The sequence below is a fragment of the Pristiophorus japonicus genome, chromosome 5, assembly GCF_044704955.1.
Source record: "Pristiophorus japonicus isolate sPriJap1 chromosome 5, sPriJap1.hap1, whole genome shotgun sequence".
NCBI classification, from domain to species: domain Eukaryota; kingdom Metazoa; phylum Chordata; class Chondrichthyes; family Pristiophoridae; genus Pristiophorus; species Pristiophorus japonicus.
This window is the reverse complement of record NC_091981.1, coordinates 240967634-240985426: the sequence shown is the minus strand read 5'-3', so window position 1 is coordinate 240985426 and position 17793 is coordinate 240967634. Positions and strand designations below refer to the sequence as shown.

The 17793-nt window shown below is 47.8% G+C and overlaps 1 protein-coding gene across 1 annotated transcript in view; it reads right to left on the bottom strand.

Moving 5' to 3' along the window:
* The window catches only part of LOC139263985 (myosin-IIIa-like), a 211748-nt gene extending 194837 nt beyond the window's left edge, over positions 1-16911 (bottom strand). Inside the window, exon 1 of the mRNA XM_070880083.1 lies at positions 16744-16911. Coding sequence (XP_070736184.1) covers positions 16744-16911 — 168 coding nt within the window. The remainder of the gene's footprint in view (positions 1-16743) is intronic.
* Between the last annotated feature and the right edge of the window lie 882 nt (positions 16912-17793).

The following is a 17793-nucleotide window of genomic DNA, read 5'->3' as shown; positions in this document are numbered from 1 at the left end:
GATTTACGGTGGTAACAGGCCTTAAGGGAAGGGGCAATGTCGGCCCTAAAGATCCCATATGCCTTTTTAACAGCCTTTTCAACTTGTGCTGCCACTTTCAAAGATTTGTCTACATACACCCCAGGTCTCTCTTGCACGCACTTTAAAATTGTATCATTTAGTTTCTAATGGCTCCCCTCAATCTTTCTACCAAAATGTATCACTTCACATTTCTCTGCGTTAAATTTCATCTGCCATGTGTCTGCCCATTTCACCAGTCCTCCTGAAGTCTATTATAAGGTGGCCAAGGTTAGAGGGAAACTAGAAGATTGGGAAAATTTTAAACGACCACAAAGAATGACTAAGAAAGCAATAAAGAAAGGAAAGATAGATTACGGAAGTAAACTTGCGCAAAACATAAAAATAGATAGTTAAAGCTTTTACCGATATATAAAACGGAAGAGAGTGACTAAAATAATTGTTGATCTCTTAGAAGATGAGAAGGGGGATTTAATAATGCGAAATGTGGAAATGGCTGAGACCGTAAACAATTATTTTGCTTCGGTCTTCACAGTGGAAGACACAAAAACCATGCCAAAAATTGCTGGTCACGGGAATGTGGGAAGGAAGGACCTTGAGACAATCACTATCACTAGGGAGGTAGTGCTGGACAGGCTAATGGGATTCAAGGTGGACAAGTCCCCTGGTCCTGATGAAATGCATCCCAGGGTATTAAAAGAGATGGCGGAAGTTATAGCAGATGCATTCGTTATAATCTACCAAAATTCTCTGGATTCTGGGGAGGTACCAGCGGATTGGAAAGCAGCTAATGTAACGCCTGTTTAAAAAAGGGGGCAGACAAAAGGCAGGTAACTATAGGCCAGTTAGTTTAACATCTGTAGTGGGGAAAATGCTTGAAACGATCATTAAGGAAGAAATAGCAGGACATCTAGATAGGAATAGTGCAAGCAAGCAGACGCAACATGGATTCATGAAGGGGAAATCATGTGTAACTAATTTACTGGAATTCTTTGAGGATATAACGAGCATGGTGGATAGAGGTGTACTGATAGATGTGATGCATTTGATTTCCAAAAGGCATTCGATAAGATGCCACACAAAAGTTTACTGCAGAAGATAAAGGTACGCGGAGTCAGAGGAAATGTATTGTCATGGATCGAGAATTGGCTGGCTAACAGAAAGCAGAGAGTCGGGATAAATGGGTCCTTTTCGGGTTGGAAATCGGTGGTTAGTGGTGTGCCACAGGGATCGGTGCTGGGACCACAACTGTTTACAATATACATAGATGACCTGGAAGAGGGGACAGAGTGTAGTGTAACAAAATTTGCAGATGACACAAAGATTAGTGGGAAAGCGGGTTGTGTAGAGGACACAGAGAGGCTGCAAAGAGAGTTAGATAGGTTAAGTGAATGGGCTAAGGTTTGGCAGATGGAATACAATGTCGGAAAATGTGAGGTCATCCACCTTGGAAAAAAAAAAACAGTAAAAGGGAATATTATTTGAACAGGGAGAAATTACAACATGCTGCGGTGCAGAGGGACCTGGGGGTCCTTGTGCATGAATCCCAAAAAGTTCATTTGCAGGTGCAGCAGGTAATCAGGAAGGCGAATGGAATGTTGGCCTTCATTGCGAGAGGGATGGAGTACAAAAGCAGGGAGGTCCTGCTGTAGCTGTACAGGTATCGGTGAGGCCGCACCTGGAGTACTGCGTGCAGTTTTGGTCACCTTACTTAAGGAAGGATATACTAGCCTTGGAGGGGGTACAGAGATGATTCACTAGGCAGATTCCGGAGATGAGGGGGCTACCTTATGATGATAGATTGAGTAGACTGGGTCTTTACTCGTTGGAGTTCAGAAGGATGAGGGGTGATCTTATAGAAACATTTAAAATAATGAATGGGATAGACAAGATAGAGGCAGAGAGGTTTTTCCACTGGTCGGGGAGACTAGAACTAGGGGGCACAGCCCCCTACGGGGGAGCCAATTTAAAACCGAGTTGAGAAGGAATTTCTTCTCCCAGAGGGTTGTGAATCTGTGGAATTCTCTGCCCAAGGAAGCAGTTGAGGCTAGCTCATTCAATGTATTCAAGTCACAGATAGATAGATTTTTAACCAATAAGGGAATTAAGGGTTATGGGGAGCGGGCGGGTAAGTGGAGCTGAATCCACGGCCAGATCAGCCATGATCTTTTTGAATGGCGGAGCAGGCTCGAGGGGCTACTCCTGTTCCTAATACTTATGTTCTTATGTTCTTATGTACTATCCTCCTCGTTGTTTACTACATTTCCGTGTTTCGTGTCATCTGCAAACTGTGAAATTATGCCCTGTATGCCCAAGTCCAGGTCATTAATATATATATATAAAAGCAGTGGTTCTAAAACTGCCTCCCAGGGGACAACACTGTATTAGTCCCTCCAGTTTGAAGAACAACCGTTTAGCACTACTCTGTGCTTTCTGTTCCTTAGCCAATTTTGTATCCACACTGCCACTGTCCCTTTCATACATGGGCTTAAATTTTGCTAATGTCTATTATGTGGATGGAAGCAAGGAAAATCTGGTATAAAAACCTTATCCGAAGACACCCACACCAGAGGGCGTACAGACTAAAGAGGTCAAACTGCATTTCTCAGACAGGAAGAGGTTGCACTTCCCAATTAAGCCAATAGGAGATTTATGCCAGCTGCTTGCTGCCAATTTGCACTTTCTACTGGGGCACAGCCTTGTCAGTGGCTATTAAAATGACAGTAGCTCTTAATTTTTGTGCAACTGATTCATTCTAGCCAGCCCTGAGTGACCTCATTCAGTTTAATTAATAGACAATGCACTATTGCATTAAAAAGGTTACATCTTCTCTGTAAACAGGCATCTCAGTTTATATCCTTTCTGACACATCTAGCAAAGTAGAGGGAGTGCGCAATGAACTTTTATTGAGTGGTAGAACTCCCACAGGTCCAGGGTGCCACTGATGTGGCCCATGTGACATTGAAGGCTCTGCTTAATCACCCCATCAATTACATCAACAGAAAGGGTCATTATTCTCTTAATGTGAAGCTTAGGTGTGATGCTAACCACCTAATTCTACTTTTACCCTGCCACAATGCTTTTGTTCTACGCAAATCCACTACAGCTGCATTAATCTGCCAGAGTACTGTGACAGGATGGTTGCTTGGAGACCCCTTGCAAGCATGGCTGATGATACCATCCTGGCATCCAAGGTCAGTTGTGGACAGCAGGTAAAACTATATGCACCATCACTGCACACACAATCAGGATTCTGAAGTCACGCTTCAGGTGCCTCCCGAGGTCTGTGGAAACCATGTAGTACAGCACAGAAAGGTGTTTAGAATTATAGTGGCTCACGACGTGCAACTTTGCAATTTGGAAAGGATAGGTCCCTCCAGCTGCAGATGATGAGGAGGAAGAAGTCCCAGCCCCTCTCCCCCATCTCTGCAGTATTCAGAGGTTGCCCACGAGGTGAGGGAGCACTGAGGACCATGTTGCCGAGTTGCAACAAGACCTGTGATGACAAACTCTTGCCCATCACTAACTTCTCCCACTGGATTTGTTGTCAGTCCTTCAGCACAAACCGTGGCTCTGGTACTTACAGGGAGGTGAGGAGGAAGCGGGGGCATGTGTCAGCGGCCGGGAAACCCGGAAATAACGGGAAGGCGGAGGTCCTGACCACCAGGAACCTCATCAGAACTTTTGTACTCTGTTTCCCGCCCGGCAGCCGGCCAGATTGAGAGGTGAGCCGGCTGGGAAAGACTGTGGGACAAGGCAGCAGCCGGGGGCCGCTGGGGACGGTCCCTGCCAATCGAGAAGATCGAGGGTCGTGGGGGGTTCAGAGCGCAACAGTGAGGGAGGGAGAGATCGCAGGGAGACGCAATCAGATCGAGGGAGGGAGAGATGGCAGTGAGGTGCAACAGTGAGGGAGGGAGAGATGGCAGGGAGGGGCAACAGTGAGGGGCAACAATGAGGGAGGGAGAGATGGCAGGGAAGGGTAACAGTGAGGAGCAACAGTGAGGGAGGGAGAGATCGCAGGGAGACGCAATCAGATCGAGGGAGGGAGAGATGGCAGTGAGGTGCAACAGTGAGGGAGGGAGAGATGGCAGGGAGGGGCAACAGTGAGGGGCAACAATGAGGGAGGGAGAGATGGCAGGGAAGGGTAACAGTGAGGAGCAGCAGTGAGGGAGGGAGAGATGGCAGGGAGGGGTAAGTGAGGGAGGGAGAGATGGCAGGGAGGGTAACAGTGAGGGAGGGAGAGATGGCAGAGAGGGGCTACAGTGAGGGAGGGAGAGATGGCAGGGAGGGGCTACAGTGAGGGAGGGAGAGATGGCAGGGAGGGGCTACAGTGAGGGAGGGAGAGATGGCAGGGAGGGGCTACAGTGAGGGAGGGAGAGATGGCAGGGAGGGGCTACAGTGAGGGAGGGAGAGATGGCAGGGAGGGGCTACAGTGAGGGAGGGAGAGATGGCAGGGAGGGGCTACAGTGAGGGAGGGAGAGATGGCAGGGAGGGGCTACAGTGAGGGAGGGAGAGATGGCAGGGAGGGGTAACAGTGAGGGAGGGAGAGATGGCAGGGAGGGGCAACAGTGAGGGGCAACAATGAGGGAGGGAGAGATGGCAGGGAAGGGTAACATGAGGAGCAACAGTGAGGGAGGGAGAGATTGCAGGGAGGGGTAACAGTGAGGGAGGGAGAGATTGCAGGGAGGGGTAACAGTGAGGGAGGGAGAGATGGCAGGGAGGGTAACGGTGGCTCAACCGTGGCTATCTAGGGAAATCAGGGATAGTATTAAAGCCAAGGAAGTGGCATACAAATTGGCCAGAAATAGCAGCGAACCTGGGGACTGGGAGAAATTTAGAACTCAGCAGAGGAGGACAAAGGGTTTGATTAGGGCAGGGAAAATGGAGTACGAGAAGAAGCTTGCAGGGAACATTAAGGCGGATTGCAAAAGTTTCTATAGGTATGTAAAGAGAAAAAGGTTGGTGAAGACAAACGTAGGTCCCCTGCAGTCAGAATCAGGGGAAGTCATAACGGGGAACAAAGAAATGGCAGACCAATTGAACAAGTACTTTGGTTCGGTATTCACTAAGGAGGATACAAACAACCTTCCGGATATAAAAGGGGTCAGAGGGTCTAGTAAGGAGGGGGAACTGAGGGAAATCTTTATTAGTCGGGAAATTGTGTTGGGGAAATTGATGGGATTGAAGGCCGATAAATCCCCAGGGCCTGATGGACTGCATCCTAGAGTACTTAAGGAGGTGGCCTTGGAAATAGCGGATGCATTGACAGTCATTTTCCAACATTCCATTGACTCTGGATCAGTTCCTATGGAGTGGAGGGTAGCCAATGTAACCCCACTTTTTAAAAAAGGAGGGAGAGAGAAAACAGGGAATTATAGACCGGTCAGCCTGACCTCAGTAGTGGGTAAAATGATGGAATCAATTATTAAGGATGTCATAGCAGTGCATCTGGAAAATGGTGACATGATAGGTCCAAGTCAGCATGGATTTGTGAAAGGGAAATCATGCTTGACAAATCTTCTGGAATTTTTTGAGGATGTTTCCAGTAAAGTGGACAAAGGAGAACCAGTTGATGTGGTATATTTGGACTTTCAGAAGGCTTTCGACAAGGTCCCACACAAGAGATTAATGTGCAAAGTTAAAGCACATGGGATTGGGGGTAGTGTGCTGACGTGGATTGAGAACTGGTTGTCAGACAGGAAGCAAAGAGTAGGAGTAAACGGGTACTTTTCAGAATGGCAGGCAGTGACTAGTGGAGTGCCGCAAGGTTCTGTGCTGGGGCCCCAGCTGTTTACATTGTACATTAATGATTTAGACGAGGGGATTAAATGCAGTATCTCCAAATTTGCGGATGATACTAAGTTGGGTGGCAGTGTGAGCTGCGAGGAGGATGCTATTAGGCTGCAGAGTGACTTGGATAGGTTAGGTGAGTGGGCAAATGCATGGCAGATGAAGTATAATGTGGATAAATGTGAGGTTATCCACTTTGGTGGTAAAAACAGAGAGACAGACTATTATCTGAATGGTGACAGATTAGGAAAAGGGGAGGTGCAACGAGACCTGGGTGTCATGGTACATCAGTCATTGAAGGTTAGCATGCAGGTACAGCAGGCGGTTAAGAAAGCAAATGGCATGTTGGCCTTCATAGCGAGGGGATTTGAATACAGGGGCAGGGAGGTGTTGCTACAGTTGTACAGGGCCTTGGTGAGGCCACACTTGGAGTATTGTGTACAGTTTTGGTCTCCTAACTTGAGGAAGGACATTCTTGCTATTGAGGGAGTGCAGCGAAGGTTCACCAGACTGATTCCCGGGATGGCGGGACTGACCTATCAAGAAAGATTGGATCAACTGGGCTTGTATTCATTGGAGTTCAGAAGAATGAGAGGGGACCTCATAGAAACGTTTAAAATTCTCACGGGTTGAGACAGGTTAGATGCAGAAAGAATGTTCCCAATGTTGGGGAAGTCCAGAACCAGGGGTCACAGTCTGAGGATAAGGGGTAAGCCATTTAGGACCGAGATGAGGAGAAACTTCTTCACCCAGAGAGTGGTGAACCTGTGGAATTCTCTACCACAGAAGGTAGTTGAGGCCAATTCACTAAATATATTTAAAAGGGAGTTAGATGAAGTCCTTACTACTCGGGGGATCAAGGGTTATGGCGAGAAAGCAGGAAGGGGGTACTGAAGTTTCATGTTCAGCCATGAACTCATTGAATGGCGGTGCAGGCTAGAAGGGCTGAATGGCCTGCTCCTGCACCTATTTTCTATGTTTCTATGTTTCTATTGCAGGGAGGGGTAACAGTGAGGGAGGGAGAGATGGCATCAGGTCTGCTGCGGGTGCAGTCAGGGCACTCCTGCTGCTCCAGGCTCACACGCAGTGCTGGAAAAGCACTGACGCTGGATCTGGTAGCTGCCGCTTCCCCTCAGCTGCTGGGTTTCCCGAGCTGGGTTAAATTCAATTGGCTGAGGACCTGCCTCTCCAGAGCGGGTTACTCGGACCTCCTCAAACCTGCCGCGGTTAAACCAGAACTGCATTTTTATGCTGAACTCTCTTTTCATTCGATGATCATGTTAGGAATGAATTTTTCACTGAATGTTTCTATGATTTATTAGTCAAGTGAATTATGCTCAGCTGTAGACCACTGGAAGGCGACATCCCCTGACTGATGGATGAGACTCCCACCGCCCCCATGACTTGAAAGCCTTATGATGTGGCCCATTGTGTCCGTATCAGCCGACAAAGAGCTATCCAGCCTCATCCCACTTTCCGGCTCTTGGTCCGTAGCCTTGTAGGTTATGGCACTTCAAGTGAGGTGCGGCTCTAACTTTGTTTTAGAACAAGCATGGGTACTCAAGCCTTCACTTACCTGCACCAACCTTGTGAGATCAGTAAACATTTTCCGGCAATAGCTGGCCATGTATGGGGTGGTCGAGGTGGCAATGAATGCCTGTCACACTTCCCTCCATAATGGTTATACTACCCTCTTCTCTGGCTTCGTGTCCCTTATCTCTGTCAGTCGGAAGCATTACCTCATGTGAGGGTTCTTGTCACAACTGAAACCTCTGAGGCTGTCCCTTCTCCTGGCATCCTTTAAAGATCCTGCTTGTGTCTCTGTGAAATTGAATCTTGTAATGAGGTTTCCCCTTTCGCTAGCTGCAGCTTGTTCATCATCATCATCATCATAGGCAGTCCCTCGGAATCGAGGAAGACTTGCTTCCACTCCTGAAGTGAGTTCTTTGGTGGCTGAACAGTCCAATACGAGAGCCACAGACTCCGTCACAGATGGGACAGATAGTCGTTGAGGGACGGGAGTGGGTGGGACTGGTTTGCCGCTCGCTCTTTTCGCTGCCGGCGCTTGTATTCTGCAGGCTCTTGGCGTTGAGACTCGAGGTGCTCAGTGCCCTCCCGGATGCACGTTCTCCACTTAGGGCGGTCTTTGGCCAGGGACTCCCAGGTGTCAGTGGGGATGCCGCATTTTATCAGGGAGACTTTGAGGGTGTCCTTGTAACGTTTCCGCTGCCCACCTTTGGCTCGTTGGCCGTGAAGGAGCTCTGAGTAGAGCACTTGCTTTGGGAGTCTCGTGTCTGGTATGCAAACTATGTAGCCTGTCCAGCGGAGCTGATTGAGTGTGGTCATTGCTTCAATGCTGGGGATGTTAGCCTAGACATGTTGGTGCGCCTGTCCTCCAGGGGATTTGTAGGATCTTGCGGAGATATCGTTGGTGATATTTCTCCAGCAACTTGAGGTGTCCACTGTACATGGTCCATGTCTCTGAGCCATACAGGAGGGCGGGTATTACTACAGCCCTGTAGACCATGAGCTTGGTGGCAGTTTTGAGGGCCTGGTCTTCAAACACTCTTTTCCTCAGGCGGCCGAAGGATGCACTGGCGCACTGGAAGCGGTGTTGGATCTTGTCGTCAATGTCTGCTCTTGTTGATAGGAGGTTCCCAAGATATGGGAAGTGGTCCACGGTGTCCAGGGCCGCATCGTGGATCTTGATGATTGGGGCACAGTGCTGTGCAGTGAGGACAGGCTGGTGGAGAACCTTTGTCTTATGGATGCTTAGCGTAAGGCCCATGCTTTCGTATGCCTCAGTAAATACGTCGACTATGTCCTGGAGTTCAGCCTCTGTATGTGCGCAGACACAGGCATCGGCCGCGTACTGTACCTCGACACAGAGGTTGGGATGGTCTTGGACTTGGCCTGGAGATGGCGCAGGTTGAACAGGTTCCCACTGGTTCTGTAGTTTAGTTCCACACCAGCAAGGAACTTGTTGACTGTGAGATGGAGCATGGCGGCGAGAAAGTTTGAGAAGAGGGTTGGGTCGATAACACAGCCCTGCTTGACCCCGGTCCGGACATGGGTTAGGTCTGTGATGGGTCCGTTGGTAAGGATCACGGCTTGCATGTCGTTGTGGAGCAGGCGGAGGATGGTGACAAACTTTTGGGGGCATCCAAAATGGAGGAGGACCCCTCATAGACCTTCGCTGTTGACAGTGTCAAAGGCCTTTGTAAGGTCGAAGAAGGCCATGTATAAGGGTTGGTGCTGTTCTCTGCATTTTTCCTGTAGCTGTCGCGCTGCAAAAATCATGTCCGTTTTGCCCCATAAGGGATGAAATCCGCACTGTGACTCCGGGAGGAGCTCCTCGGCCTCGGGGAGAAGATGGTTGAGGAGGACTCTAGCGACGACTTTCCCAGTGGCTAATAGCAGGGAGATTCCTCTGTAGTTGGCGCAGTTGGACTTGCCCTCTTTTTTAAAGGTGGTCACGATTATTGCATCTCTGAGATCCCCCGACATGCTCTCCTCCCTCCAGATGAGAGAGATGAGATCGTGTATTCGCGCCAGCAGTGCCTCTCCGCCATACTTCATGCTGCGGGATGGAGTCGAGAACACTCGAGTCAAAGGCAGAGTCTCTATTGAGCAGATCTTCGAAGTGCTCCTTCCAATGGGTCCTGACTGCCTCGGTGTCCTTGATGAGTGTTTCCCCGTTCTTGGCCAGCAGTGGAGTGGGGCCTTGGGTGTTTGGACCGTAGGTGGCCTTGACTACGATGAAGAATCCTCCCATATCATGGCTGTTGGCCAGCTGCTGTAACTCTTGTGCTTTCTCCATCTACCACCTGTTCTTTACATCCCAGGTTTTTTGTTGGATCTCAACCTTGAGCCGTCTGTAATGCTGCTTTGCTGTTCCCGCATTGTGTTGTTTAAGGCTCAGAAATGCCCTGCGCTTGTGATCTATTAGCTCTTGGATCTCCTGATCATTCTCATCAAACCAGTCCAGGTGTTTCCTGGTTGAGTGACCGAGCGTCTCTTTGTAGGCACTGGTTATGGAGGCCTGGAGGGCAGACCAATCGCTGTGGGCATTCTGCGTCTCGGGGTCAATCTGCGTCTTGGGGTCATCAAGGCACGCCAGGTTAGCTGTGAGGCGCTGGCTGTATAGGGCTCTCTGAGCTGGGTCGTTACGTGCTCCGGCATTGACTTTGTTGAGGCACTGCTTCTGCTGTCCTCTCCACTTTGGGGCTATGTTGTATACACTGCAGCTACACAGCATTTCCCTCCCTCCCACCATTATAAACCTTCCTGCATGCGAAGTAAGGCCAACTTAGAGACAATGTGGTGGGGTCCGGCGGTTTCATGGGAGTGGTGCAAGTCCTCCCTCCCCACAGTTCTGGCAGGAGGAAGAATATTCAGGCCTAAGAGTCGGAAATAAGTCTCGCCTGTAATGTAAACCTGAAGTTAGTTGCCTATTTACAGGCGAAGGTCTCAAAATGAAAGTTATTGTTGAGGATTTGTTATTGATTATTTAAGGTATTTTTATTGCTGTTGAAAATATTCTGTGCTCATTAATACACTCCTGAGGACATTCTTCAAGTTAATCAGCACTCATGTCTTTGCATGCTCCCTATTAAGCCTTCAATCAACCGACTATAATAAGAAAAGGCCTTTCATTTGATGGCCAATCCTCTCGCCTCTAGTCTCCCATTTCTCTCTCTCTATGCTTCCCTGTCATTCCCTATTTTATTAATACTGTTGTGGTTCTGCTCTTTCAGACTGTTAAGTGTGGAAAAACTCCACAAGACTGAATACTGTGAGCTAAAACTGATGTGACCTTAGTCTCTTTAGTACAACTCCAGAGTGCCTAAGCAGCATGGCAGACAACCTTTCATCCTCCCTTGCATGAGGTGTGCAGGTGATCCTTGGGCCTCCAACAGTTTCGCCCTCTGGTGGCAAGTCTTACACAGTTACAATGTTTACATACATAATATCACTCCCCACCCCCCCCCCAAAGCCTATGATACAAATTATTTACAAGTTGAGATGATCTGGGGCTCTACGCTCCCTGGTTGATTGTCTGAGTTCAAACTCTTGCATGGGTGAGTTGGTCAGACCATTGCTGCACTGCGGCATGGCTGGTCTAACAGGACTGTTGGGAATGGTGGGTTCATCCTCTTGATTGACAGCGAGGTCGATTGCTGGTTGGGTGTGTGTTGGTGGATCGATGATGGTGACGTTCTCTTCAGGTTGTTCCTGGTTGTCGGTGAACCGCAGTTTGGTCTGATCCAAATGCTTTCTGCACGTTTGTCCATTCAATAGTTTGACTATAAATACTCTATTCCCATCCTTGGCCATGACAGTGCCAGCGACCCATTTAGGACCATGACCGTAATTAAGGACAAACACAGGGTCGTTAACATCAATGTCACGCAATACAGCCGCGCGATCGTGGTACATGACGCCGGGTTTCCACATGATCATTTAGATCCGGGTGGACTAGGGAGAGCCTGGTTTTGAGTGCTCTCTTCATTAACAATTCTGCAGGGGGATCCCCAGTGAGCGAGTGGGGTCGCGTCCTATAACTGAGCAGAACGCGAGATAAGCGGGTCTGCAAGGAGCTCTGCTTGAAATTTTGGACTGCCTGTTCCGCTTGACCGTTGGGTGCGGGCTGACACAGGGCAGACCTGACATGCTTGATGCCATTGCGGGTCATAAACTCGTTGAATTCCGAGCTGGTGAAACACGGTCCATTGTCACTGACAAGGACGTCGGGCAGGGTGGCGAACATAGCCGGGAGGCTTTCAATGGTAGCAGTGGATGTGCTGGATGACATGATTACACATAAGCGTCCACTACAACTAAAAACATCTTTCTGAGAAAGGGGCCAGCAAAATCTATGTGGATCCTGCACCATGGTTTGGAGGTCCATGACCATAGATTCAATGGAGCCTCCCTTGGTGCATTGCTCAATTGTGAGCACGTGTTGCACTGGTGTACGTATGACTCTAAGTTCGAGTCAATGCCGGACCATCAAACATGCGACCTGGTTATAACCTTCATCATGACTATGCCTGTGTGGGTATTGTGTACGTCGCATATAAACATTTCCCTGCCTTTTTTTGGCAAAACCACGCAATTACTCCATAAGAGACAATCTGACTGGATGGACATTTCATCTTTGCATCGGTGAAGCGGCTTAATTTCGTCTTGCATTTCCCTGGGAATGGCTGACCAGCTCCCATTGAGGACGCAATATTTTACAAGTGATAGCACAGGATCCTGGCTGGTCCAGGTCCTGATCTGGCGAGCAGTGACGGATGTACCCTCGCTCTCAAAAGCATCCATGACCAGAAGCAAGTCTGCGGGCTGCCCCAGTTCCACCCCGGTAGTGGGCAATGGTAGTTAACTGAGGGCATCAGCACAGTTCTCCGTGTCTGGTCTGTGGCGGATAACATAGTCATAGGCGGACAATGTTAGTGCCCATCTTTGGATCAGGACGAAGCATTGGTGTTTATACCTTTGCTTTCTGAAAAAAGCGAAATGAGCGGTTTGTGGTCGGTTTCAAGCTCAAACCGAAGTCCAACTAGGTATTGGTGCAGTTTCTTAACCACATATACACATGCTAACGCCTCTTTCTCGACCATACTGTAGGCTCTTTCAGCCTTAGACAGACTTCTAGACGCGTATGCAACCGGTAGAAGTTTGCCCGATACATTGGTTTGCTGTAACACACAGCTGACCCCTTATGATGATGCATCACAAGCTAGCACTAATTGTTTACACGGGTCATACAGTACAAGAAACTTATTAGAACAAAGTAGGTTTCTGGCCTTCTCAAAGGTTGTCTCTTGCGATTTACCCCAAACTCAGTCGTTACCCTTACGTAGCAAAATGTGCAATGGTTCTAGCAAAGTGCTTAACCCGGGTAGAAAGTTACTAACATAGTTGAGGAGTCCCAGGAACAAACGCAGCTCTGTCACATTCTGTGGTCTGGGTGTATTCTTGATGGCCTCTGTCTTTGAGTCCATGGGTCTGATGCCGTCTGCTGCAATCTTTCTCCCCAAAAACTCAAACTCTGGCACCAGGAAAACACACTTGGAGTGTTTCAGCCTGAGTTCCACTCTGTCCAGTCGACTTAGAACCTCTTCCAGGTTGTGCAGGTGTTCGGTGGTGTCACAACCGGTGATTAGGATGTCGTCTTGAAACACAATGGTGTGCGGAACCGATTTCAGCAGACTCTCCATGTTCCTCTGGAAGATGGCAGCAGCCGAGCGAATCCCAATAGAGCAACTGTGGTATATAAACCGTCCTTTGTGTGTGTTGATGCACGTCAATCATTTTGAAGATTCAGCCAGCTCCTGTGTCATGTAGGCGGAGGTTAGGTCCAACTTGGTGAATGACTTCCCCCCTGCTAATGTTGCGAACAGGTCATCCACCTTGGGTAGCAAGTACTGCTCTTGTAATGAGACTCGGTTGATCATTACCTTGTAGCCTCTGCAGATTCTGATCATGCCACGCTTTTCAACACCGGAACAATCGGACTGGTCCACTCGTTGAACTCGACTGGCGATATGATTCCCTCTCGTTAAAGTCTGTCCAGTTCGATCTCAACTTTCTCCTTCATCATATATGGAACTGCTTGAGCCTTGTGATGAATGGGCCTTGCATCGGGGACTAGATGGATCTGCACCTTGGCGCCTGTGAAATTGCCGATGCCTGGTTCAAATAGCGACAGAAACTTGCTCAGCATTTGCGCGGACAAGGCATCGTTAACTTAAGATAGTGCTTTGATGTCGTCCCAATTACATTGAATCTTTCCCAGCCAGCTTCTGCCAAATAGCGTTGGGCCATCGCCTGGTACAATATACAGTGATAAATCATGCACTGTTCCATCGTACGATACCTTAACTGCTGCACTGCCAATGACTGGTATGAGCTCTTTGGTGTAGGTCTGAATCAGGCTCAGTTTGGGCCGATGTGTCTTATTGCCCCACAGTTTCTCAAAAGCCTTTATAATTGACTGACTTGCCCCCGTGTCCAACTCCATTGATACCGGAATACCGTTCAATTTGACTTTCAGCATGATAGGAGGGCTCTTGGTGGTGAAGGTGTGTACCCCATACTTCTTCCTCGGGTTGAGTTGCCTCTCTTGTTTGTTCTGCGTGATCCGTGCTGGATCAATCATCCTCTGCCAACTCTGCCACGTGATGAGTCGCAACACTCTTGCACATTCGCTGGAGGTGCCCCATTGTTTCGCAGCCTTTGCACATGTAGTGCTTGAATCGACATTGATGGGCTCAATGTTTATCCCTGCAGTGCCAACATGGTGCTAATGGATTTGCATTCACACCCGATAGCGGACTCTTGAGTCATTCTAGGTCTTGCAGCTGCAGACGTGTAGAACCTGCCATATGCAGTTCTACCTGTTAGTGATGTTATTTTATGCATGGTACTTGCTGGTGAGCATCGATGCTGGGAAGATATCTGTCTGGTATTATCGCTCATGGATATGAATGCCTGGGCTATCGTGATAGCTTTGCTCAGGTCTAGGGATTCGATGACAGCAGCTTGCGAAGAATGCCAAGCACAAAACAGTCCCGCAGCATTTCCGCCAAAAATCCAGCAAATTTGCAAGTTCCCGCAAGGCATATCAGGTTGGCGACATAACTCGCCACGTCCTGGCCCTCGGAGTGGTGGTGCGTGTAGAAGCGATACCTGGCCATTAAGATGCTCTCTTTCGGCTTGAGATGGTTCCGAACCAGCGTACACAACTCTGTATATGTCACCAAGCTCATGGTCTACAGGGCTGTAGTAATACCTGCCCTCCTGTATGGCTCAGAGACATGGACCATGTACAGTAGACACCTCAAGACGCTAGAGAAATATCACCAACGATGTCTCTGCAAGATCCTACAAATCCCCTGGGAGAACAGATGCACCAACATTAGCACCCTCAACCAGACTAACATCCCCACCATTGAAGCACTAACCACACTTGATCAGCTCCGCTGGGCAGGTCACATTGTTCGCATGCATGACACAAGACTCCCAAAGCAAGCGCTCTACTCGGAACTCCTTCACGGCAAACGAGCCAAAGGTGGGCAGAGGAAACGTTACAAGGACACCCTCAAAGCCTCCCAGATAAAGTGCAACAACCCACTGACACCTGGGAGTCCCTGGCCAAAAACCACCCTAAGTGGAGGAAGTGCATCCGGAAGGGCGCTGAGCACCTCGAGTCTCATTGCCGAGAACTTGCAGAAATCAAGCATAGGCAACGGAAAGAATATGTGGCAAACCTGTCCCACCCACCCTTTCCCTCGCCGACTATCTGTGCCACCTGTGACAGGTCTGTGGTTCTCGTATTGGACTGTTCAGCCATCTAAGGGCTCATTTTAAGAGTGGAAGCAAGTCTTCCTTGATTCTGAGGGATTGTCTATGATGATGATGATATCTGGACCAGGGAGTGGAAGTCAGAGACAATCAACATAGACAATAGCACCAAAATAGCACCATTGACACCTTCAGTGGTCACTGTCAAGAAGGAGAAGGAAGAGGGGCATTCACACATTTCTCAACCATCGATACCAAGGAAGGTTCTGCATTGTGCTGCACAGCAGGAGAGCTGATACCACAGGAGGGAACAGGAAATCTGGTTTTTGGAATAAAGAAGACCTATTTTTGAAGACACAATGTAGAGCAGGAATAGAATCAAAACAGCAACAGAAAACAGCGGTGTGTCTTCGAGACACGAGCTGCAACTAACGATCCAGGCCTACAGTCAACCTCAGGAGTCAGCCGGGAAATTGGTGATTGTATGTTTTTTCCAGTCAAATCATAGAAGGGTTTTGTGATTTAGTCTGAGTAACTTTATATGTAACAGTCAAATAGCGGAGGGATTTAACTGTGTCATGTTGTACCGATGCAAATGACCCTTTCGCGGGGGATTGTATTCTGGGATTTGTTAGTCCCATACAGATCGTAGTGATTTATACTGGGGAGGTAATTGGGTGTCTGTTCAATAAACGAACGAATCTTGGTTGAGCCAATACCCTGTGCCGTGTGTATTTTGTTCTTATAAATCCTGAAGTGAAAGAACTCTGTAACGGGGCACTAGGTATTTAAAAACCCTTACATTGCGGAAAGAAACAAATTTTTGGTGAAAACGCTATTTTGGGTCTTGCACGCTATTTCGGGAGGCACTCCTCCCCCCAGCGGTACGTGGAAAGCGCCACTGCAAAACGTCACCGAATTTCCCAACGAACGGGTTTTCGATAAAAAGGGTGAAATAGCACCAAAAACCCAGTCGCAAAATCGCCGAACTTCTAGCCCCAACAGTGCAGCACTCCCTCAGCACTGCATTGGAGTGCCAGCCTAGGTTTATGTGCTCAAGTCTCTGCTCAGTGTTCCTGATTTTTCCTATGCTTTTTTTTAAACTTTACTTCGTCATTGTTGGTGTTCTGCACTATCAGCGTTAGCCCTTTATATAGGGTGAATAATAAAATAAAAACTCAGTGGTAATGTGAATTGCCTTTGCATTGAGCACTTGTTTTATTGCCAACTTTCGGTCAGTATTGTCTATAAATCAACATCAAATCATTTTGTCAGAGAATGACTGAAACAAAATACATGCTAAAATGGCTTCAATCAAGGCAGCGTGTAGAGAAGTGGAATGCATAGTAATAATGTGATATCTGGCTGCGAGCAGGCTGATCGGAAGGTTTTGTTCTTTTGTTAAGACCCAGGCACAGTACAGGCTGTAAATCCAAAAGACAATCAGGCTGTAATCAGCACTCTGCTCTCCCTGTCATGTTATAGCCACTTTGTGTTTGTTTGATCAGTCATTACACGTGAACTAAAAGTGATATGGATAATGCTTTGTCCAATTACATTTGGAAAGCCTTGCGTAAAATGTAAAGAACATAGCACACTGCCAGCACCAGCACATTTACTCACGTGGATTGGGTCCAGAATCTTAACTGCAGCCTTGCTGTCATTTTTTTTGTTTAATACTTTGAAGACTTTGCCATATGTCCCTTTGCCAATGGTTTCAATAATCTCCCATGTATCAGAGGGATCAGGGAAGCTGTCAAAGATGATCGTTTTTCCAGTTAACGGGAACATCCCTAACAGTGATCTCCTGGCAAACAATGGAAAGGAAACAATAAATAAAATACATTAAGCGTAAGTTAACATTCAGATCCAACAAAGTCTTGTTTTGACCCAAACACAACGATCTTGGATTGAAATTCAAAAGGCAATGTGACTCTAATGAGCATTCTGTCCTCCAGTCATCTTGTGTATAATATATACAGAAATGTTTGTTACAGACCAGGCTTTCTCCAAACAGTTTTATGCTCAAGGCAAAAAGGCAGTTTCCATTAACCAGCAATGACTCTTATGATAAGATACCTGTGTCATATGCGTCGAGAGTAGGATAGAATGAAATGTAATTAATAATGACCTCCTAGTTCTGGTATATAGGGCACCAGAGATCACATGGGATTCCCATCACATTCTTCTATCTCCTTTGAAAGGTAGAGAAAAGACTTGCATTTATATAGCACTTCTCACGACCTCAGGACATCTCAATGCATTTTATAGCCAATTAAATACTTTTGAAGTGTTGTCACTGTTGTAAAGGTAAAAATGAACATTCTATCAGACAAATGTGTACAAGGCCAAGCTATAATCAGGTTTATTTATTGGTAGAATAACATACAGAAGCAATGAAAGACAGCAAGATACATCGGGGATCCCGTAATCGGGAACTCTCAGTGGGAGCAGCATTTACGAGCGCATAATTTGGAAATTGTGGGCCGGCAGCCCTCGACTGTCGGGTGCGGCTGTATTTCCCACAGGTGCTTGAAGGAGAAAACATTGCAAGGATGTGGAAAAAGTGCCGAGAAGTGGAGCTAACTGGATTGCTCTTCGAAAGAGCTGGTGCAGACTTGATGGGCCGAATGGCCTCCTGTTGTGCTGTACTATGATTCTCAAGAGGCTCAC